The 25,697-nt window shown below is 43.7% G+C and overlaps 1 protein-coding gene across 3 annotated transcripts in view; it reads right to left on the bottom strand.

The window, feature by feature from the left end:
- Positions 1 to 25,697, bottom strand: part of LOC137432928 (noelin) — a 203,956-nt gene that overhangs the window by 6,148 nt on the left and 172,111 nt on the right. For all 3 annotated transcript variants that reach the window (XM_078783741.1, XM_078783739.1, XM_078783740.1), the window contains exon 5: positions 23,569 to 23,675. In XM_078783741.1, the coding sequence (XP_078639867.1) occupies positions 23,569 to 23,675 (107 nt within the window). The remainder of the gene's footprint in view (positions 1 to 23,568; positions 23,676 to 25,697) is intronic.

Raw genomic sequence — 25,697 nt, 5'->3', positions numbered from 1 at the left:
TGACTGTACGTTAGAAAACATAAACGTCATCCACACTGTCCGTGATGGACCTATAGCTCCATACTTAAATTGAGGTGAGAATATGCCTAAAATTCCCAAAAAATTTCACCTTAAATTATTCAGAATAAAATATTGAAAACGGCATGATTGTTATGTTTTTATGTGACCATAATATCACTTCTCCAGAAAATATAGCAATATCATGGGTATATTACACTGTTTTGACGACAACAAACTTGTAATGTGCGAGGTTGTAAAAAAACGGGGGGGTGCTTAACTTAATTCTTTGTGTATAGTAGATATACACAGTGTATGTACACACACCAGGTGAGATGCCCGTTCTATGCCCAAGGAAATCCGAGTATGTTGGGGAGGGGAGGGGTGGGGTGGGGAGAGAAATTGGAGTGGGGGACATACCTGAGGGGAACCCGAATTTGAGGGTGAGGATGGTAAGGGGTGTGGTTGTGGCGGGCTTGGGGGTGTTAGGGTGGGGGAAGTTCAAGGTGCAAAACCATCCTGGAGCACTTGATGTCAATTTGGAGCTGTACATCTTTTCCGCTACTCCATCTGAACTTCCTTCCGGTATCAGTACTTGCACATACACAATTCCGCACTGTTGTTCGGTACAAAATATATAAAATATAGGAAGGGCACCCATCATTATAATGGGTTTTGTGCTCGTCTATGTAGATGAACGAACGTGGCTGTGACGCTGGTGTTGATTACACCGTCAGCATCGGCAATTCCGCAAGCATTGTTCGGTACAACAGCGAGATTATTCAAGCATAAATTACGTGAAAATATATAACTTTTCTGCTTGTCTATCCATTTTATTTTGTCTATATAGATGTAGGTGGGGTCGGTGAGAAGAGGGGGTCGTTGGAGAAGCAGGCCATAGTGCAAAACCATCCTGGGGGAGTGAACACTCTTGATGCCAAGTTTGAGCACCATGTGTCAAAGGATGTGACTGGTAAATCATAAGAGGCACGCACAGTAGGGGTGGATCATGCGAGATATGAGTGAGCCCCATAGGTGAACTGGTGTACCCGGTATATGGAGGCACATGTTGGGAGGTACAGGGGGTGGTACACAAAACAATGAATGGGAAGGGGTAGAGTAGAGTGGTGTGCAAATACAAAGAGTGGGTGGGTGTGGTTTTGTTTAGTGCAAAACCACCCAGTGAGTTTGAGCGCTGTGGGTCAAAAGGTCAAAAAGGTATGGCCGGCAAATTATAACAAACACACATAGATACACGATATGTTTCTTGAAAAGGAACATCAAAGCAGGAGGAGGTCATTGGACCAATGAAGTCTGTGCAATGTTTTCCAACATAAGGTTGTTTGATCGTGCCCTATTCTTTTAAAGTGCCGAGCATCAAGAAAGGAAGCAGTACGTACTATCTTTGGTCTTTGGAATGACTCGGCAGGTGTTGGGTTCCAAACGCGACCTCTCGGACATAGAGGGGACACTCTTAACCATTTACCCCTCCATTTCTTGCAATTTATTTCCTCTTCTCCTGACTTTCCCTAACCTCCCTTTCCTTCCCAATCTTGTCCACTTCCCTCACTCGTATTGCTGTACAGTATTTGTCTATTCACACCTCACACACTCCCAACGCATCATATATTATGTCGATGACTGCAGTAGCAATATGTATCAATGACCCAAATACATGCAAATGATAATTGCTTTTGGAACACTCACAAACACCTGTCCACATTGCTTTGTAATCTTCTCTTGACTGGGACTAACAAACCAGAATATTTAGAATTCACACCTTTTGTGTACAAACGAATGCTCCAGCACTTCTGCAGATAAGCTGAAGGATTCTTCCTCTTTGTTCTCACAGTGAATAACCTCGCTGGGCTTGCTAGGCCACGGTGATTTATATTCGCTATGCAGCATTGAAGCATCACAATCACAATACACTTGCTTTTTCCCCACAAAATAGATAAATTGGCACAATTTTAGCGCATTCACTTTATCCACTTTACCATCGCCGACGAAACGACAAAACGTCACAAAATGCAAAAACATGCTTTGTAGTCAAAGCTAAAGTTGACAAAAAAAAGTAAATTGTATTTATTAGTGGTCTCCAAATTGTCATTATGATTTGTTGAAAAATTGATGACAAAAACTCAAATGGTAAAAAGTTATGCTCTGGATGGACGGACGGACGGACGGACGGATGGACACACACACACACACACACACACACACACACACACACACACACACACACACACACACACACACACACACACACACACACACTCGTTTGTACACAAACGGACGAATGGACACACACACACACACTCGTTTGTACACAAACGGACGAATGGACACACACACACACACACACACACACACACACACACACACACACACACACACACACCCACCCACCCACACACACACACACACACACACACACACACACACACACACACACACACACACACACACACAATTGCAAGACCCCATGTCATTGCGGTGCTGGAAGGGCAAAATAAATAATGTTGTGCCCAGGTTCAGTTTTCTTTCGAACGTCACGTTTTCCCTTCTTACAAAGTTACGACCAATGGGAGTCTTCCCCTCTTCATAGACCGGGAGCAGGGACCTGACAAAAATGAGTTCTTTCAACACCCACTACATAAAAGGTTTGACACCACAGGTAGTTAGTACAGACCCTTTAGATCACTGCTAGGTAGGTAGTCGTCTCAAATTGTGGTAGCACTTTTTTTCTGCAGGTCATTTTATAAACCGACATGTAAACGCCGTGAAAAGCAATGATATTGTTGCGGAAATGAGGATTGTGTTTTTTTATTGTGTGTATTATTATTATTGCTTTATTCTGAGCCCTCCTTGCTCCAGTGTGTATAAAGGTCAAAAGGGCGTCCCGGTAGTTAATTCCATAAAGCATACATTGAAGGACACTATAATATCCCTGTTCAGTAGTTTATATCCTTATTATGTGTTTTAGGGTAAGGCCTTGTCTTCCATTAAAATGACACTCCATTGCACCAAGTGAAAAAGATAGATTCCCTTCATTCTTCATTCCCATTCCCAAAAACCTCCATTTCCCCTTTCGTCATGGCCAAGCCTCAATCTGCCAATTACATCCCCTCCAAGTCTCCATTGCCAACTGCACTGGGCAGTTGGCCAGTTTGTTACAGCTGTGGGTTGTTTTCGCCCCAAAGCCGCCATTGAACATGTGCTCGGGTTGGGGAAGAAAGGCGTGCCCGCCCGTCGTCATCAAGGGCGGAGCCAGAGGGTCGCGTGACCAACCAGGGCCGAGGTGAGCACACCGATGGGCGTGTCCGAAAAGCCGGCGGCTTAATCGCCGGAGGTGCTATAAAGGCGCGCGCGCAAAAAGCTGCGAAGAGAGGTCCATGACAAAGAGAGGTCCATGACAAAGAGAGGTCCATGACAAGAGTGGCGGTTGCATCCAACAGCAGCTTGAGCCACCGAAACTGCAGCCACAGCAGCGTGGGGCCTGGACGGCAGTTTGGAGCAGGGCCGCGAAGGAACGGCGGCTGCCCAACGCGCCGATCGTGCTGCCGGACCCGTTGGACCTCCCTCTCCCCCCAGCCATCCACCTGCCATTCCTATCATCATTCCCCGTGTAAGTGTGTTCGTAGTCTGTCTTTTGTCTTGTCCCTGGGAATAAGTTAAGCCTGTTAGATAAGCTAGTATTTTCACTGTGTCTCTAAAAGCTTCTGTAAATTATTTTCTTATCTTTCCTTCTCCTTGGTTATTTTGACCCTGTAAATAGTAAATAAATTTAGTAGTATTTTCAACCTTTTTTTCGTCTTCTTATGCCTTTTCTTCACATCCGTCGTCTTTGTCTTTTCCCTCATTGAATAGCTGTGGCGCGATACGGCCAACGTTCGAGTGAATCGGGGAAACTGTTAGGTCGCGGGGCCTCCGCTCGGCAAACATAACATCCTTAACCGCGGACCGTAACAATATTAAGGGGTAGGAGAAACATAATTTACTATTTCTTAACTTTTTTTAATCACAATGAAGTCATCTTGGTATCAATATGTGCCTAATGGAATGCTCTAACAGTCTAATGCAACTGTATAGCAACACCATAGGTTTTGGAGGAGGTATTAACCAAAATAGGGGGGAGTGAGTGACAAATAATGCTCCTTTTTGGTATCATTTTTTATATAAAATTGTTGTTGATTATCAACTATTTTACAGAAGTACATGTTTACAGTTTACATGCTGATGAGGAGGAGAGTGTCGCTGAAGCTGAAGGGAAAGGTGTATGCTGCATGTGTGAGAAGTGTAATGATTTATGGGAGCGAGACATGGGTAATGAACGTAGAGCAGCAACGAAGGCTGGAAAGGGTGGAAATGCGAATGGTTCGATGGATGTGCGGAGTATCGTTGAGAGAGAGGAAGACAAATGATGAATTGCGAAAGATGATGGGAATATTGCCTGTGATTGATGCTGTGAAGAGGAACAGGTTGAGATGGTTTGGTCATGTGTTGAGGAAGGATGAAAGTGACTGGTTGAGAAGAGTGATGGAAGTTATTGTAGAAGGAAGTAGAGGACGGGGAAGACCGAGAAAGACTTGGCTAAAGATGGTCGAAGAAGAAATGCGGGCAAGGGGGTTAACAAGGAGAGATGCAGAAAATAGGGCAAAATGGAGAAGATTGTCATGGGGACCGCAAGGCTAACCCCCACTCTAGCAGGGAAAATGGCCTTAAAATGCCTGTTGTTGTTGTTGTGTTGTTTACAGAAGTACGATTAGAAACATCATATGAAATCTGTTGATGTTGAAATGATGTTGAAATCATAGCGAAGGAGTACCAAATCTTTCAGAAGGAGATGGAAGGCAAATCTCAGATGTATGTATTCTGGAACAGTTACATCCAAATGGTGGAGTTACTGCTACAATTTCTCAGAGCTGGGAGGACCGGTGACTGGCCACTACACTTAACAACAACTGCAGCCATGACTCCATACTTTTTTTGCTACGGATAGACCAAACTACTCCAGGTGGCTCCCTGTATACTTGGCTGACATGAACAATCTCAGCAAGACCCATCCGGAAGTATACCAGGAGTTCATGAAGGGCAACCATGTAGTAAGTCGGTCAGGTAAGCCTTTTTCCAAAGTTTCAACTGACATGGCTCTCGAACAATCAATCAACCTTGACTCAAAAAGTAAGGGTGGCATCATCGGGATAACTTGAATCCCGGGTGCATCAGCAGGCTGGTTTTTGACCAGCCATGAGAGACCTTCCATGACGACAGCATTAAAAGACATGTGTGGGCTGCAAGAAAGTGATGGCAATCATAAGGAAGCATCCGCATCTAGAATTCGTAGGGATGAAGAAGATGGCCAAAAGATCCTTACAACGTTTTCTTCCGGTTTAATGAAAAACCCATTCAACTCAGATGATGAAGGCGATGATAGTAACTCAACAGAACTTATCAATCTTGCCGCTGGTATGGTCATGCCTCCTGCTGACACATTGCACCTTTTGCAGTCCTATGAATCAGGATTCCTGCAGATGTCAGAGTTTGTTGAGCAAAGGCTAAATACCAGCAACGCCAACTTTTGGGACTCTATTCCAAATCTCAAGTTGAAGACTTTTGCTACCATGGCAAAGAAGAAAAAGGTGAAAGCATCAGATGCGAAAGTCATCACTGTCAGTGCAGACAGAGACCTTCTAAGTCCCTGGTCATTGCAGCCAAAGCAAGAGACCTAAAACTGAGTGAGGTCCTATGCTTTGAACTTTCCACAGTGCCATATGCAATTGCTCAACATGCCGCAGACAGTACTCTAAGAAAGACCAATAAAAGTGTACTTCTTGGAGAGTTAGAAAAGAAGAGCGATGTTCAACCCAAGCTGCCGCCACCAAAGAAGCACATGTCAACGGCTTATATCATTGATGGGATGGCATTTATGCAGATGGTTAAAGCTGGGGGTGCTGCAACATTTGGCGAACTAGCATCAACACACTATGGCATAGTTTCATCTTCCCTTGGCAAACGTGGGTGTCAACGAGTTGATGTTGTGTTTGATCGATACATCAGTAGGTCAATCAAGTCCAGAGAGCGTTCAAAGTGAGGAGCATCCACTGCTCTAGAAGTCAGAATTCAAGGTCCACACACACCCATCCCTAAGCAGTGGCAAAAATATATAGCCAATCCAGCAAACAAGAAACAACTATGTGGCTTCTTAGTCAAAACTTGGACGCAGATGGGGAAAGAACACCTGGGACAGGGGCAACAACTTGTTATAGGCGGCGGACAAATGGATGATTCCAACAAGGCAATAATAATCACTTGGGGACATCATAACAACTCCTCAGTCACTTACATCCGATCACGAGGAAGCTGACACCAGGCTCTTGCTACATGCTCAACATGCATCTTTGGAGCACCAACGAATTGTTCTTCTGTCTCCTGATACCGATGTCGCTGTCCTTTGTGTTGCCTTCTACCATCAACTCCACTGTCAGGAAATGTGGTTTTGCACAGGGGTCAAAGACAAGTTAAGGTACATACCTATTTACACCATCACTACCGATCTTGGCCACAGAGTTTGCAGTGCCTTTCCTGGATTCCACGCAGTGACTGGTTGCGATTCTACAAGTTCGTTTTCAGGTATCGGCAAGAGAAAGGCGTTCAAGGTTCTTATTGAGAGCCAGACGCATCAAGACAGTCTTGGCAATCTGGGAAACTCCTTACCCCTGAGTGACAACTTAGTGCAATCGTGTGAGGAATTCATTGTAACTTATATACGACATCAACAAAGGCTGGAACGAAGGTTGATGATGTGCGGTACTCCAACTTGATGATGTGCGGTACAAAAAGAATGAAGGGCTTCCTCCAACCAATGACAGCCTTATTCAACACCTTAAACGAGCAAACTTTCAAGCATATGTCTGGAAGAAGTCCCTTGATGCCATGCAACATTTACCACCCCCAGAAGAGCATGGTTTCGGAAGTACAGAATGACTCTCTGCAAGCAGTCCTAATGACTAAGGATCCTGCACCAAGTGGACTGTTAGAATTAACACGCTGTGGATGCAAGACATGTACGAGAGAAGACTGTTTGTGTGAAGTCAACGATTTGGGCTGTACTGAATCTTGTAAATGTATGGAACATGAGGAATGTTGCAACCCCTTTTCATCCGTCCATGACTCAGAGTCTGAGGATGATGACTAATTAAACGGTAAACATAGGTAGTACTATTTTTAAGCACAACTTTTCTTATGGGGTTTATTATGTGTTATACACCTGCACTACAGATACATGTAAACTAGAGAAATGAATATCTTGTTACTATACATTGTATATTCATGAATTATCTACATTATTATTGTTGTTTTAAAACAAGATATGACCAAAGAAATGTATGGTCAGAACTTGTGTTTCACCAGCCTGGATGGGGTACCGTCTTCAATTAAGGTATACTTTGAGCTGCTTTTCTTGTGAATGCTAAAAGCTTCCTCATTTCCAGTGTACCATAGCAATACAAGCACGAGCAAAGTCATAATTAGGTAACATTTTATAAAGAAGCTTGTTGGTCAATGATTTCTTTCATCTGCACAATAAATATTCAGATCATGGCACTTGACTAATTATTCATGCATATGTTTGCATACTTGTTAAGACTTTTGTAACTTGCTCAGTTCATAGTATTGTTATGTCGGTAGGGTAGAGGAATATCTCGAGTCAGGTAGATCTGAATAGGTAACATGCTTTGTCTGTCGCGACAGGGAATCTACCTGTAATACGTTCTGTGTTTTAGTCCGGTTTGTCAGGTTAATATGTCTGCTTGTGAACATACCAGGATGTCCGTGTGCTAGATAGTGATAGGGATTAAAGATAACAGCCTTGTGTGTCAAACCTGGTGATCAAACCTTTGTCCCTTATAGCAACGCACACCTGTAGACACTTAGATAGGCCCTTTATTGCACCCAGTAATTAAATTCCCTTCCCTGAGAAGGACTTCGGAAGAAAACAGGCAAGAGGCCAGTTCGGGGCACAGCCGCATGGGCCGCAGCCAGCTACACCTCCGGCAGGCCTAGCAACGTAGGGTGACACGTGCTATCACCACGCTACAGGGAACGAGTGATTGGTTGGCACGGAAGGCGTGAACCTCCAGCCAATCAGGTCGAGCAATACCAGGTGGGAGGGACTCGGCCAATGAGAGGGCACCAGCAAGAGGGAACATTGGAGGAGAGTTGACGCAAGGTGATAAAAGGGGCTGCACGACATCTTCGGCAGCTCTAGTTTTTGGGTTCTTCGCTGCCTCTTGTACTGCACATCCCTCTCTGGCTGTCTTGACGCTGCACGACGTCTTGTGCTCTCTGCGCTTCCGTTCTTGGTCTTGAGAGGTCCTGGTGGTCGTTGGTTCACCATCTGCGTGGTGCTTGGTGCTTTCGGTGCTGTGAACGGGCGGGACCTCGTGTGTGAACGGAGAGGCCGTTGGCTCGGGCCTAGCAAAGCGTGCGGGGCGGACGGAGGGTTCCTCCACGCCGGAGGTTGGAGCCAAGTGGGGACAAGACGACCACAGATAAGACCGCACACCACATACACACCATAACGAACGGTTCTTTTCGTAATTCGTATTCCCTCGTCTCGTATCCGAAATCTGTTTGTGGGGACGTCCCAATTAGGATACCTATTACCGGCGCGTGCTTTTCCTGTCCCACCATCCTTGTGAATAAACCCTTGTATTATTTTCTGTATATATATCTGAACGCAGTTTCCATGTGGTTGATTTAATAGGTAAGACTGCAGGGCTCTCGCGCCCCCTCCATCCCGCGCACTTTGGTGTAGCTTTTTGTTTTTGGAGTCCGCCATCGACTTTTCGCCTCAAGGGCTAAGGCCTTCGCAATTGGCTTCCGTGACCGTCTGATTTTAATCAAAGGCGGCCGCACGACAGTATACTTATGTTTGGGTCATACTGAAGCCAACATTTTCACAAAGAGAGGTGCTTGCGTTTATTTTTGAAATTGGGAATATTAAAGCAATAATAAAGCAAAAATAATATGAAGTTTTGAATTTTATATAAAAAAATGATACCAAAAAGGAGCATTATTTGTCACTCACTCCCCCCTATTTTGGTTAATACCTCCTCCAAAACCTATTGTGTTGCTATACAGTTGCATTAGACTGTTAGAGCATTCCATTAGGCACATATTGATACCAAAATGACTTCATTGTAATTTTAAAAAGTTAAGAAATAGTAAATTATGTTTCCCCTACCCCTTAATATCATTGCTTTTCACGGCGTTTACATGTCGGTTTATAAAATGACCTGTAGAAAAAAGTGCTACCACAATTTGAGACTACTACCTACCTAGCAGTGATCTAGATGGTCCATACTAACTACCTATGGTGTCGAACCTTTTATGTAGTGGGTGTTGAACAAACTCCTTAATCTAGGCCCATATGAGATTTAGCTCCCGGTATATCATGTGCTTCATTAAGTGTTTGGTGCAGTGTTCCATGCGGTTATTTGTCTGTAATGTCACTGCTCTGACAGCTGTGATGAATTCCTGTGCCACAGGCGCATATACCAATTTGTTTTGATGTCATTGTGCACACAAGGCCTTCTCAAAGCACGAAACAAAAAGAGACCTCGATTGTATTGAAGAAAAACGTAGTCCTGCATTTTTCATCTCCAATCCAACACGAAACATGAAACCGAACCGGCTTCTGAACTATTACCTTTGGCGTTATAATGCTCGGATTGTCGAAATCACAGGATAATAAAGAAAATGCGTGAAAAGGATCTCAATCAAACTTTATCACTTGAGAATTGTCTGACTTATTGTGAGATTTTCACTTTTAATGGTAATATGTAGAAGGTACATATTACAGTTGAGTGGTGAACTTCCTGGTTACCCTGCGCTCGTGAAGCGACAAGCAGGGTTAAGCGATCGGGTACGTCCGTACGTGTGTCGTACGTACGTGTGTCGTACGTACGTATGTCGTACGTGCATATGTCGTATCGTACGTGCGTGTCTGCATTTGTAAAATTCATTTTCTCTGCAACCGTTGGTCTTATTGACAATATTTTCACCATAGGAGCGCCTCCACTTGTAGACTGTTTTTTATTGATAATTATGATGTCATAGGTCAAGTGGTATGGAAACCATCTTGGAAAACGTTGCACCTCGACATCTCTGATTGCGCTCAATGGGAAAAAATTTAAACATGGTGCATTGTCAAACACTCCCCATGGGGAATAAGATATGTTAATGATGATGTCATCTTGAACCCTGGTGTTGGGCTAGCGGCTAGGGTGCCGGCTTAGGATCCTAGGATCCTAAGCTGGCACCCTAGCCGCTAGCCCAACACCAGGACTTTAGAATGGCCTCTGATGGTTGGTCTGATGGACACAAAATTTTCACCATAGGAGCGTCTCCTCATGTAGACTGTTTCTGTGATAATTATGATGTCATAGGTCAAGTGGTATGGAAACGATCTTGGAAAACGTTGCACCTCTACGTCTCTGATTGTGCTCAATGGGAAAAAATTGAAACATGGTGCATTGTCAAGTACTCCCCATGGGGAATAATATATGTTAATGATGATGTCATCTCTACCTTCATTATGACGTCATAATTTGACAAGTAAAACACTTGATCCGATCACTTAAAAAAAAATTCTCTGCAACTGTTGGTCCGATGGACACAAAATTTTCACAATAGGAGCGTCTCCTCCTGTATACTGTTTCTGTGATAATTATGACGTCATAGTTAACGTGGTACGGATGCCACATTGAAAAAACTTTGCACCTCTATATCTCCCAAACTACTCCATGGAAAAATTTAAACATGGCTCATTTTCAAATACTCTCCATGGGGAATGAGATATGTTGATGGTGATGTAATCGGTGCCTTCATTATGACATCATAATTCGACAAGTACAACGCTTGATCCGATCACTATGATTTTTTTCTCTCTCTGCAACTGTTGATCCGTTGGACACAGAATTTACACCATAAAAGTGCCTCTACCTGTAGAAAATTTTAATGATAATTATGACATCACAGATCACGTGGTACAGGCGTCATCTTGGAAAAACCGAAAAGGTTGCACCTCTATATCTCTGAAACGGCTCCATGGAAAAAATTGTAACGTGGCTCATTGTAAAGAACTCTGCATGGGGAATAAATGTTGTTAACGATGATGTCATTGGTGCCTTAATTATGACGTCATAATTTGATAAGTACAACGTTTAGTCCGATCAGTTTGAAACTTATTGAGCATGATCGACGCAACAATTGTATTAGACAATTTAAATTTATAATGTCATTGGTTACATGGTCTGGCAGCCATATTGGATCAAAGAAAAAAACCCCTTAAAAAGCAGAAGAGTTGGCCTGCACCAAGTTGACTGCGTGGGGTATGTATTCTATGAATACCATCTAGTTATTCCTGTCAAGGCAGGTGAGCATTGACTTTGTCGGTCTACGGTTAGCTTTAAAAGGAACATTTATGTTAAATTTGCTTCACAATCAATCAAGGACTCACAAATGGAAATCATGGCTGCTTCTGGAGAAATCGATGGGAAATTTATTGTTCTGATGTTGCATTTATCCTTTTCATAAAAGCACATAAAGTGCAAGATCAAGTGATCAAATCGGGTAATTCACAGTTGTATTTTTTAAAATCAGTTTTCCTTCCCTGTAAGTACTAGCCTACAAAGGAAAATTAAATGAGCATGAAAGATTACCTTTTTTAAGCAATGCACAAAATGATAGGCTGTCTGGTTCAGGTGAAATAATTTAATGCCAAATTTTGTTCTTTCACCTTTCAAAGGTTGAACTTGAAAGAACCAAAAATTGCATTCTGCTTCATTTTCTTTTGTTCAGACTAATCACACTTCTTCTCTTGTATGCAGCATGTCACTGTGGGTTTGCGTCGTTGCGGGAGGTAAAAGGGGCCGCAGGGTGCAGCTGATGTAATACCGAGCTGTTTTTTTTGTTTGTTTTTTTTTGTATACAAGGTCGAGGCTCGTGTAAGAGCTAACATTGATCACAAAAAGACAAACTGACACATGAAACATAAAACATAAAACATGATAAAGGGAGCGGGAGACAAGATGGGGAGAGAGAGGGAAGCACACAAGTACAACATTTGAGAACAGGGACATCGGGAGATCTGTGGAAGGGAGAGGGCTTGGGGAGAGGAGGCGTGGGAGGGGGGGGGGGGGGGAGTGGGAAAGGTATAAAACACATGGACACAACTAGGACTTCCAGGAAAGAAGTCGGTATTTCAAAAAAGTGGATCGAGAGTGAATTAACGGGGGTAGAAAAGATCAAGGTTTTGGATGGGGGAAGATAAGAGATGGTGGTGAACAGCTGTATTAAAGACCTGGAGGGAGGAGTGGGATTGAAGGGAGTGTGGGAGTTTGTTCCAGAGGCAGGAGAAAAGAGGAATGAAAGAGTGAAGGTGAGCAGAGAGCCTAGATTTTGGCTGTTTAACCATAAGAGGGTTGGGTGCTGGCAGATCTTGTGCGACCTGTAGGAATATTTGGGGGACAGAGCACAGAGAGAGCTGGGGGAGGAAGGCCGGAGAGGAGTCGGTAGAAGACAGTTGAAGTAGAAGTTTGTGCATGAATTTGGAATTTGTTCAGGGTGTCGGTGATAACTCTCTACTACTCCTCATCAAAAGACTCTGCGAGATCTTTAACTTCTAGCAGAGGGGTCGTCAGCTGAATGCCTATCTGAGGGACGAAGCAACGCCCTGCACTTTATGAATGCCCGAGAACCACCAATTCGGCAGTTTACAGTCGGGCCGAGCATCTAATCCAGGTTAGACAGCTCAAAGGTAAGTAGGCTACCTTTGAATCGAAATCTATGAGTAGGATGCCATGAAGGACACATTTCTCTTTAGCACCTGAGCTCTGAAAGGATGGAAACATATTGGAGATTGCTCTTGAAAAAGCTGAATACATTGACACTCATTATTAAAAAGGCCAAAGGTTCCCAATCCTTCCCTTGTGTACCCATTTGCCAATCAAAACTACTCTCCTAGAGAATATGTATTTATCTTCTATCCCAAGGATAGGAAAATTGAAGGGATTATTGACACCTCTTCTACAACCAGGCCTGATGGCATATTAGCACTGTAACCCTCAGAGAGGTTGCATCGGCCCAATCCTCTCTTCTTTCCTTACAGATGGACCAGGTCTTTCTGGGATGGTGGCCCACCTTCATCTTGAAAAGTTGTCAATGTCACCCCTATTTAAAAAGACTACATCCATGTCTGTTCTGCTCAACTACAGATTGTCCATCCCACTCCCCATCATGAGCATAGTGATGGAATGTATAATTGCAGCAAACCTCCTGAAGGAATCATCTCCTTTCCAACTCTAGTATCTTTCTCAGTTTGGCTTCTTCCCCAGCTATTCTACAGTATACTACAGATGGACATGTTGCTTCGTCTACCTAAACAAGTATGGATGCTGTAAATATAAAAAGTCCAAACTCTCACTCTGTCCCTTTCGCTCTGTAACGATAAGTTGTTGAACTTCCCAGTTTATTTTTCCGGCCAACCCTTGGAAAAGGTGTAATGCTTGGAGTTCATAAGGCCTCACTATCTGTCATAATCAGTCTTGGGTGGTTAGCCATCCTTCTTTCTTCAAGGCATGCTTTAAGAAACACACATCTGGTTACCACTAAGTGTTCGATGAATTCTCATCTCCATTTTTAATTCAACTGGACTACCGTCCAGTTGAGTTCATCACATACTGAACCCTCCGGCGTCCGTCGTCTGTCGTCCGTTAACTTTTCGACGTTAACACTCCAGCGTCCACAAATATCAACCGATTCTGATCAAACTTGACAGGCAGCATCCTTACCCCAAGGATCAGGTTGGTATTACATTTCAGTCCGATCCGTTGAAAAATGGCGGACTTAGGCGACCATTTTGTTTTTGGTCATGAAAACGACGTTAACACTCTAGCGTCCACAAATATTAACAGATTTTGATCAAACTTAGAATGTTTAACCCTTACCACACAAGGTAGGTTGCTATTGCATTCCAACCCGATCCGTCGCAAAATGGCCGCCATAGGCCGCCATATTGTTTTCAGCTCCGAAACGACGTTAAGACTTTAACGTCCACAAATATTGATGGATTTTGATCAAACTTGGTGTGTGAGACTCTGACCACACAAGGTAGGTTGCTATCTTAAGTCAAATCTAGTACAGACAACTGACCTACTTTAAAGTTGTCCAGTCAGTTCAGTTGAGTTCTGCTTCCCTGGAAGCTCTAGTTTTTAATCCCCCTCTTCTCTCATCTGTCGATCCGACTCACTTTTAAAAGTTTGCATTGACACAAAAAATTGCTTACCCTGTATCTCATATTGGAGCTTGCATCAAATATTGATCTATTCTTATAGCAGACATTATATCGAACAATATTTGGAATAAAATTGTTACTGACACTGACATTAAATGAGAAATCTAATAAATGGTGGGGGATTAATAATAATAATCCTGCATGTTTCTCTAATCACCCAATACATTATTATAATCGACGGATGTGTTCGGTACTTTCTCTGATGGGAATGTACGAGTTGCTGAACCGTTTTGTTCGCCAATGAATACACTTGGGTCCATTTATCCATTGCCTTCACAGCAGTGGGCGCCAGCAGTAATCTAGATTTTCATTTCACATTGACCTAACAACTATGGTGGAGCTTGCACATCAATTGTAGCCTATGCAGGACAAAGATATCAGTGTACTTCAATGTGAATCACGAGGAAATCAGTGGATTATGGACAAACAAGTGCAGTATTTACCCTCCGCCACTGCATGTGGATGGAGGTTATGTTTTTACCCCTGTTTGTCTGTCTGTTTCTCTGTGAGCACGATATTTCAAAAAGTTATGGACGGATTCGGACGAAACTTGATGGACATGTTGAGTGTGCGACAAGAACGAATCGATTCGATTTTGGTGAAGATCCAGGATCCAAGACTTAAGTGATTCTTTACAATTGAGACATAGGGCGAAAAATGATATATAGTATGACACTGCGTTTCAAAATGTTGTGGACGAGTTCTGACAAATCTTGGTAGACGAGTTGGTTGGCCGATTAGATTTTGGTTCACGGCAGGATGCAGATCCGGCCTATCAGTGGGATACAAAAAGTAAACTGCTCAACCTAGCAGAGGTATGCTTCCTACCGAGTGCCATTCTAATAGTGTATGGGACGTGAACCTGGGATTTGTGCATGAGCTAGCAGTTCAGATGAGAAGTCTTAAACAGGCCAATCCGCAATGACATTCCTAGACAACAGTGTACTTTCCCTGTGGTCTGGTGCTCCTCCTTTCAGGCTTTAAAGAGTGCTGCTCTACATCCTACTTTCTTTTATACCCACCCTTGCCTTATTTTCCTTCATTGCTTGGTAGATGAGTGGCCCCCACCCCTTCCCACCCACTTTTTGTTTTTGTATACAAGATCGAGGCTCGTGAAAGAGCTAACATTAATCACACAAAAAGTCAAACCGACACATAAAACACAAAATAAGGGGAGCGGCAGACAAGATGGGGAGAGAGGGGGAAGGACACAAACAAAACATTTGAGAGCAGGGACATTGGGAATGTGTGGGAGGGAGAGGGCTTGGGGGAAGGTGGGAGAGATATAAAACATATGAACACTGCAAGGACTTCCAGGAAAGAAGTTGGAATTTCAAAAAAAAACAAAAAAAAAAAACAGTGTATCTGGGGTGAATTAGTGGGGGTAGAAAAGATCAAGGTTTTGGATGGGGGAAGATTAGAGATGGTGGTGAACAGCTGTTTTGAAGACCTGGAGGGAGGAGTGGGATTGAAGGGAGTAGGGAGTTTGTTCCAGAGGCGGGAGGAAAGGGGGAATGAAAGAGTGAAGGTGAGCAGAGAGCCTAGATTTCCACCCTTCCTTTTTCCTTTCCTGCCACTGTGATTCGTCCATGCATTTTTTTTTGAATGCTGTTCTGCTCCTTTTACCAGAAAATTAATAACACACACCCGCTGTAAGTTTGTGAACTTGATACCCACTCTGTCATATCGCTCTTCGATGAGCCTACACTTTTGCATAAAAATGTATAACCAGGACTTTATTGGTAATAATTGACCGGTTCAAATTGATCTGGGCCTTTGTTTATAAACAAGTTTGGACGTAGCCTGTTTGTATAACTGTTGCTCTCACATCGAAGACAGCTCTGTGGTCTCTCTGTTTTCTACCGTCTATTCTCAAACATTGCCTCCTCTGCACTCAAAGTCATCCGACCATCTCCAGCAACTCCAGGATGCGCAGATTCTTCGAGTAACCCCTTCTTTGTTGAACTCCCACAATCCAGACTCTCTGCACGCCTCAAATCTTTTGTACCGCCATGTCTCGTCATGCCCGATTCTGACCCATGATCTTTATGACCCCCATTAGGTTTTCCTAATACTTGCCAGTTTCAGTGTTTCCTCCCTTTTTTCCATTGCCTCTTACCCTGGTTCAATCACTTCCTTGATGTTTGTTCCACTGTCTGTTCTACTTTGCTCTTCCATGAGCCTCGCTCCTGTAAAGAAACAAGTACAAAAAGTTTTAATTAAAACAAAAGCCGCGTCGATGTTACACAATGCCTAGATGCAGCTGTGCCTATAACGTCGATGTTATAGGCACAGGACATTCCTATTGATTCGATTACTTGATGTTATTTTTGTGCAGTGAAAATATATCTCGGCAATTTCCCGTGTGTGGCGACGAATTTTTAATATATCTCGGCATTTTCCCGTCTATTATTTCAGGCGGTGTATGACTGACCATGCCGTGATTGTAAAAAAATATATCTCGGCAATTTCTCGTGTGTGGCGACGAATTTTTAATATATCTCGGCATTTTCCCGTCTGTTATTTCAGGCGGTGTATGACTGACCATGCCGCGATTAAAAAAAAATATATCTCGGCAATTTCCCGTGTGTGGCGACACGTGAACGAAGCTATGCTCCTCTCTCCACATTATTGTGACGACGTATAAATTAAATATTTCATCGTGACGATTGTCATCAAATGGACGAATTTTTAATATATCTCGGCATTTTCCCGTCTGTTATTTCGGGCGGTGTATGACTGACCATGCCGCGATTTAAACAAAATATATATATCTCGGCATTTTCCCGTCTCTTATTTCGGGCGGTGTATGACTGACCATGCCGCGATTTAAAAAAAATAATCTCAATGGACTTGAAGTTACAGGCCTTTGAGAATTCATTTAGTTCTATAAAGGGCAACTTCCATCGGATTTTCTTCCCGTTTTTTTTCAACGGAGTCTAAAACTATGTTAGCGACTGTGAAAAATGAAATGATATATCGAATTTGATTTGAAATAAAACTGTGTGAGAGAGGAAGACACCACGAGCCTACAAAACAGGCCTCAAAGCTATGCGAGTTAATAAAATGCTGGATATTTGTTTATATGAAGGCTCTCCCAGAATGGGTGGAGCTATGGTTCCCAGAATGGGTGGAGCTTTGAGGTTTTGTCTTCTCTGGAAGAACAAGAAGAACAAGAAGAAGAAGAAGAACAACAACAACAGCAGAGGGCACTCTATGAGCAGCGTCTGCGACACGGCTAAAAACCCTGTTACATGAGCCTCACTCCATACTGCAAAAGCTTCGTCTGGGAATTTCAAAACGTTTAACGTTTATGGCGACCAGAAAGTTAATAACCCGGTGCTGCACCCTACTTGTCATCTCACCCGTCACTAAATGATTTTCAACTCGAACATTAAAAGCAGGAAACACGTGATGATGGCAACTCGTTTCCAACACCATAAAGACAAATTCCGTCAAAAAGATTCATCTATATAACGTTACTGTACCTTTTTTCAACGAAGCGTCAGGTCCAATTTGAAACCATCCTCATGTACCTCACCTACATGTTGAACACTGAAAAATATCAGACATGGAAGAAGAAGAAGAACCACCTACACAGGCCATTTTTCCCGCAGAGCAGGGGTTGGACCTTTTTCGGGCACCGTGGTCCCCTTTTTGAAGCAATGTTTTATGGCCGGATGCCCTTCCTGCCACCAACCCTGTTAGTCGCCTCTTGCGACACACAGGGAACTGCTAGTGAACTGGTACTCAATTTGCCGACCTCAGAAAGATGGTCAGGCTGAGTCAACCCCCCTGGCGTTAATTGCAGCGATCGACCGGGATTCGAACCCAGGATCCTAGGATCCCAAGCCGGCACCCGAACCGCTAAGCCAACACCAGGTTTGACATTAAAACAAGTAAGATGTCCTAAAATGCATCAACCGTGAGTTTTTATATCTACAATTTATGAAGCACAAGGGAAGTAGGCCGAGTGGATATTTTAATTATTCATGATTGCAAAGATAGTTGCAGAGTATTTTTGTTTTACTTGATAAATGTCAAAATCACCGAAAAAAAATGGATCGACCAATAAGCCGCGTCGGCGATAACACCAAAAGTGGCCTTTTCATGACGACCCGGTGTTCATTACATCCTTCTGTTCTTTACAGAAAACCTGGCTTCCTGTTTGTATGCAGCAGCATGAACGTACATGCACAGCCGAAATGAAATGGAAATTGAGTTTTCTGCTTTGCGATTGCTACATCATATTCGGCCATAACAGCGCCCGAGGGACCAGTGCAGGCATACAGAATGAGATTGGCTGCAACTTTATTTTATTTTTCGAGAAGACGACTTTGAAATGGTGAGGCGTGGTCATGTCCGATCCAGTCGTGGTCATGTCCGATCCAGTCATGGTCATGTCAGATCCAGTCGTGGTCATGTCAGATGTAGTCGTGGTCATGTCAGATCCGGTCGTGGTCATGTCAGATCCGGTCGTGGCCATGTCAGATCCGGTCGTGGTCATGTCAGATGTGGTCGTGGTCATGTCAGATCCAGTCGTGGTCATGTCAGATCCAGTCGTGGTCATGTCAGATCCGGTCGTGGTCATGTCAGATCCGGTCGTGGCCATGTCCGATCCGGTCGTGGTCATGTCAGATCCGGTCGTGGTCATGTCAGATCCGGTCGTGGTCATGTCAGATCCAGTCGTGGTCATGTCAGATCCAGTCGTGGTCATGTCAGATCCAGTCGTGGTCATGTCAGATCCAGTCGTGGTCATGTCAGATCCAGTCGTGGTCATGTCAGATCCAGTCGTGGTCATGTCAGATCCAGTCGTGGTCATGTCAGATCCAGTCGTGGTCATGTCAGATCCAGTCGTGGTCATGTCAGATCCAGTCGTGGTCATGTCAGATCCAGTCGTGGTCATGTCAGATCCAGTCGTGGTCATGTCAGATCCAGTCGTGGTCATGTCAGATCCAGTCGTGGTCATGTCAGATCCAGTCGTGGCCATGTCAGATCCAGTCGTGGTCATGTCAGATCCAGTCGTGGTCATGTCAGATCCAGTCGTGGTCATGTCAGATCCAGTCGTGGTCATTTCAGATCCAGTCGTGGTCATGTCAGATCCAGTCGTGGTCATGTCAGATCCAGTCGTGGTCATGTCGGATCCAGTCGTGGTCATGTCAGATCCAGTCGTGGTCATGTCAGATCCAGTCGTGGTCATGTCAGATCCAGTCATGGTCATGTCAGATCCAGTCGTAATCAAGAATTTGTTTTGTGTTAATGGTCTTCACTGTTCACCATGTTCATGGTGGACAGTCGGTGTTGTTAGTAGGCAATCCGATGTTAAACATTCTGCGGCAAACTTTGCTCTCAACCTAATGAGTCGTAAAAAGGAAAATAAGGAAACAGAAACAAGGAATTCAGGAAATGAATATTTGAAAATGTAAACGTAATTCCAGAACAATTTGACGTCGTACAGGACAGGATGAACCTGAGCACTTAAAATGTCACCGATTCTCAAGAATAAAGGCCTCAATGAACAGGCTCTACAGGTCGGAAAGAAAAGGGCTGCGAAATGATGAGATGATATCAGCTTGTTGTATTTGCTTAGCTGCAACTCTACTACCGACTTTCTTTCTCTCATTACGCCAATGCCATTTAGGAGAGGTAAGCGGAGGGAAGTGTCAAGGTGATCCTCGGATCCAATACTCACCTGCTGCATTGCCAATGATAAAGCACCTGTTCCTGACAGAATATGTTTGCTTTTTTTAATCAAGCAAGATATATCAGAAGCAAATTATCCAAGAGTGAAATGTAAAAAGAAACAACAACAAAAAAACTCTGCACAAACAACCACTTTTCTGTGCACTTCTCAGCTCCTCACCACTTACAAAGCTTTCATCCGCAGCACAGGAGTACTGCTCTCCCCTCTGGGCCGGTGCTCCTGCCTCACACCTAGCTCGGCTTCACGCTGTAGAAACCAAAGCTTTCAGAACCATTGGAATCTCCCGTGATGAAGCTGATTCTGAGGGCCTTTCTCTCACCACAGGCAGGTTTGGTGGTCTTTGTCTTCTACCGACTCTTCTCCAGCCTAGCTCCCCCTGCTCTGTCTGTGCTCTGTCCCCCAAATATTCCTGCAGGACGCACACGATCTGCCAGCAACCTTCACTCTTTCATTCCTCTTTTTTCCCACCTCTGGAACAAACTCCCTCACTCTCTTCAATCCCTCTCCTCCCTCCAGGTCTTTAAAACAGCTGTTCACCACCATCTCTTCTCTTTCTCCATCCAAAACCTTAATATGTTCCACCCTCGTTAAAACACACAAAATCCACCTCTTTCAATCTCCGACTTCATTCCTGAAATTCCTAGTAGTGTTCATTTGCTTTATTCCATGTAGCCCTCCTAACCCCCACCCTCCCTACCCCTCTGCCTTCCACAGATCTACCGACGTCCCTGTTCTCTACTGTTATTGTGCTTGTGTGCTTCCCTCTTTTTTTCTTTTTTTTCTTTTTATACTGAATCGAGGCTCGTGAAAGAGCTGACAACCGCGAGGGAAAGACAGCACAGGGGGACCGCGAGGGAAAGACAGCACAGGGAAAGACAGCACATTCTCTCTCTCCCCCTCTTGTCTTTCGCTCCCTTCATTGTATGTTTTATGTGTCCATGCATGTTTTCATGTTTAATGTGTTAGCTCTTACACGAGCCTCGATTCTGTATCCAAAAAAATAAAAAAAATAAACAAAAGTAGAAAGAAATCCTCAGTTTGTCCAATCACATTCTTCCCTCCATGGCTTCAAGATGGCTGTTCAGCACCACTGCCTCAGGTCATCCCCCAACCATACACATGATCTTCTCTTCCCTCATTAACCCTATCCAAGCCCTCCCTTCCTTTCCAGATTATTGTTTTCTCCCCTCTTCCTCTTTTTGTGTTTTTTCCATGTCTGTTTCATCCCAAGTTTTTCCTTCCTCTCCTTGCTGTGTTTAAACTTGTATTCACCTTGTTCACACCTTGTTCACACCTCCTGCGCCCTCCCCACCCTCCCCTTGCTCTCATTCTTCCCCATGCCCATTTTGCCTCTCTACCCTGCTGTTGGTGTGTTTCCCCAATTTCCACCATGTTCTTGTTCTGTCATGTCCTGTTCTATTCTGTGTTCCAGCTCTTCCATGAGCCTCGACTCCGCATTCAATAAAAAAGAAAAACCTTTGCGTCTCAGTGCAAATCCATTTAACATGATCACGGCCCAAAATAAGCGAAAGCAAATCACTTCTCAATCATGAGCTCGGTTATGCTTGAATTGCTTTTACGGTGCATTTTTGTAACGCTTTGAATTTTCATGCATTCTCAGCCACGTAGTAAATCAAAATGGCTCTCTGGTCTCAAGCATAATGCGACAAACAACTTTTCAGACCGTAACTGGCATGGCAGTTTAAACCGAATTGGGAGTATTTTGTCTACATTTATTCAGTACACAAATCGGAAAAGACCTAAGTCAGGCGAGTTACGAAATGCCCTTTCGTAATGGCAGCTAGAGTGAAGTCAATGGCGCAACCATCGCAAATGTAAATCCATTTTCCCACCTTAAGCAAAGTTTTAAAATGGTGAAAGATTCCACCTGGAATGACGATATCAAATTTTGAGTTACTTTCTTTTTCCATTTTGACCCCTGTGATCCTAAGCCCCCACTCCTGGTACATGAACAAGGGGTCAAATCCAAAAAAACGTTATATATATTACATACGTCCTCCAATGATGATTGCATATCCAAAGTTTCATTGAAAAATATGTTAAAAAATGCGCCCGTAATTGCATTTTTTGGTATTTGACCTTTAGGGGCCGGGGCGAAAATGGCAGCGCCAAAACGAATACGGCAATTGCACCACCTTAGTGCCAGGTGGTGAAAATCACTACCAAGTTTGGTGAATTTCTGCACAACTATTTAGGAGGAGATAGCATGATGGATGGACAGACAGACAGACAGACATATGGAGCTGATTTTATATATTATTTTTTTCAAAAAGGGTGGAGATAATAATTATAAAAGCCCGATATAAATTATACTCTGAGAGGTAAATCTGAAACTTTGCCTACTCTCAGGAGCATCGTCTTAATATATTGTTCAGATTACAAAAGGAGCTGTCTTCTACATTTGTGTTCTTATCACTGTTGGAAGCCCATGAATAATGCATCGACATAATATACCAGTTAAAGTTTTAATAAAAACAAGTTTCGCATCAGATCTGCTGTGCACGCGGTGGGTGGCCTAGTCAACCTAAAAATTGCTCCGAGTTCAATATGCAGGTGTGAGCAAAATTTCGACCTCACTTTCCAGGAAATTTAACCTTTTAGAAGTCTAGGCCACATCCAGCATGATGCTTTGACTCCCAGCATGCCACATTACCCATCATCCCACTGGAGCAAAATCGTCCACCTGACCTGACCAGGCTGTGCTAGCAAATGGAGTTTTAAATATCTCGCTCGGCCTTTTCCACTACAATTCTTGCAATATAGCGAGAGGCCTTTAATTCAATAGAAACGATCATGGCCTAGACGACCTATTGACATCCTTGAAGACATATGTTCTAAACTGCCTGATGACTTTCCCTTTGTGGGTGAGCTTTTTGAGCTACAGGAGTTAACTGCCTGCCATTTTTACAAGTACAGAGCACAGAGAGCACAGACATGCCTCCTTGTCCTGGATTAAAAAGCTGCTCATTGCGAGCAATTAGCAAACAAACAACTAAAGGGAGAAATGTTTCAGCTTTTTCGCCCTTGGTAACGTTTGTATGGACATGCGGTGAAGATTTAAAGCTTTCGAATGAAAGTGAAGCTCTACTAAAGAACATGTCGGGGGAATTGGAGGGAAGAAGAAGGGAGAGAAAAGAAAAAGGTGAAAGAGATTGGCAGGCGATAGGAGTGAATGCGATGGACGGGAGGCAAATATTTGGGATGTATAGAAAAGGGTTCAAACCATTCCACCATTTTTTTCTGCATAGGTTTCTGCTAGGGATAAAGTTTTGTCGACATTTTGAAACCAAATTTAAACAATGGAAGTATTAACATTAAAATGGTGCAAAGGAAACAGATAAGAAGTGAAGATGGCTGATCACAACAGTTTGAGTATACCTGTTAATCAAAAACACTGGTTATCTATCCTTCCGAGAGATGAAAAGCTTCATGTATTTTCTGCACTAATCCATCACTATTTTGCTGGCATTCATTAATTCAAACTCACCCGATTATCTCCGCTGGGTGCCAGAGGGTCAGTCATCCAGGCCCCAAAGCGTGAGCCGGATGTGCGGATGGTTAAGGGGTTGCTGAGGCTTGTTAGCTTCCCACATACTGCCAGAAGGGAGAGGAAAACGAGATGGGGAAAGGGGTGGGGAGGAGGGTTGAATAAAAGCTCATGGAGAGCACAAGGAATTATGACGATATGGCATTCAAACATAACTACAATGGATAATGGAACTGGAGGAAACACATGGTAGGCGATTAAGGGAATGAAATGAAGCGTGGAAAAGAGGGACGTTTGAAACATGAGAGTCATGGACCTTTGGAATTGCAGGAGAAGAAAAAAAAAATGATGAGTTTGGATGTGAGGGAGTAGTTCAGAGAGAAGGGAATATATTGATGGATAATGAGATGGGTCAGAATGACAAACTGAGATGGAGAAAGGTGAGAGTGATAGACATTCGTCTAATGGTCTCCACAAACTCAAAAAAGCAAAAACAACAATCCGGATCAAACTGAGGAACAATGTATGAAGTGAAGTGATGGAATGACATAGGACAAGGCACCATATATCCATCACATATGCAGAATTGCAGAATTATGAACCACATCCCCCACTCCGTCGCATCTCCTTTTCCGGCAGCATGCCCCAATTCATACAGTGAGTGCATGCCTCACACACACCCAGAACATATATCTAATCTTACCTGCTCTTCCTTTTCTTGCATTCATTTCTCACAAACTGACACTCCCTCCCCCCTTTCCCCTCCATAAAAAAAAAAAAAACCACCTTTAGAGGCCATTTTTCCCCGCAAGCAGGGGTTGGCCTTTTTCGGGAACCGTGGTTGTTGTTGTTTTTCGGTCCCCTTTTTGAAGCAATGTTTTACGGCCGGATGCCCTTCCTGACGCCAACCCTTTTTGCCGCCTTTAACGACAAGCAGGGAATTACCAGTGAACTGGTACTCAAATTTGCCGACCTCGGAAGGTATGACAGGCTGAGTCAACCCCCCTGGCGTTAATTCAGCGATTAGACCGGGATTCGAACCCAGGATCCTAGGTATCCTAAGCCGGCACCCTAGCCGCTAGCCCAACACCAACAACAACAGCCGCCAACACCGGCACCCTCCATATGTACAAAATTAATAGTTAACCCCCAAAATGGCAGTGCAAACGAGGAGAATAATGCCAACAATTTAGACTCTTGGAGTAAAAGGACAAAACACGCAATATGCTGCGACCATAAATCAAGGGATTCATAACAAACAGCAAAGACCTACTTACTCTGGAGGCCCGAGCTGTGGTTACTTACCTTATGATACTAAAACCAGCTTTCCGTCGGTGGCCCGGTGCGTAATAAACAATGCTGTGACAGGATACTATTGCACATCATCAGTCGCCTCAATTTCTACTCGGTTTCTTTGTCTGCAAGACTGCAATCCCCCCCCCCCCCCCCCCCAAGAGTGTGTGCGCAGTGCTACCATTTCCAACAGTGTTACCTATTTTCTGCATGGATACCTGTGTAATGAGTCCCATTTCGTGCTCTACTGCAGTCGCAATGTCATTTACGCTTCGGCTAACAGAGCGACCGAGGATTGCTACTGTTCTGGGCTTTCAGGGGTCGTTCTGTGACCGGCAGCAAGGGTGAAGGACAAGTACCGTGTCTATAACTGAGTTGGCTGACCCCTTTGTCGCTTTAGTTCCTTGTAATTAAATAATAATAAATCTTTGTTTGATTCTACTGAAACAAATAGGTCCCCAAAGATGTGAATGTGGGCAAAGCTAGTAGACATATTTGTGTATTATCTTTAACTCCTGTTAAGTTTCTTTAAATCACAAAGTTCTTCACCTTGAGATAACTCGAAACAAAGTCAATTATATTTACTAGCGGGCACTTCGACCCTGCGGGCCCTCCAGGCGGGAGTACCCTTCTCGGTACGGTGCGGCAGAACTTTCTTGGAAATGCACTTTATAATTTTTGAATGAAATTTTATTGACCACAATATATACTCCAAATCATAATGTTGAGATGGTTCCATGATATTATTAAGATTAGCAGAGTACCAGCCCTATGGGCGACCTTATTCTAAGCATGCAACACATTCTTCTGACACACACCTTGTACCTTTATTTGGG

Source organism: Myxine glutinosa, chromosome 8 (assembly GCF_964187855.1).
Source record: "Myxine glutinosa chromosome 8, kmMyxGlut1.1, whole genome shotgun sequence".
NCBI classification, from domain to species: Eukaryota; Metazoa; Chordata; class Myxini; order Myxiniformes; family Myxinidae; genus Myxine; species Myxine glutinosa.
Note: the sequence above shows the minus strand (reverse complement) of the source record. Positions and strands in the feature narration are given on the sequence as shown.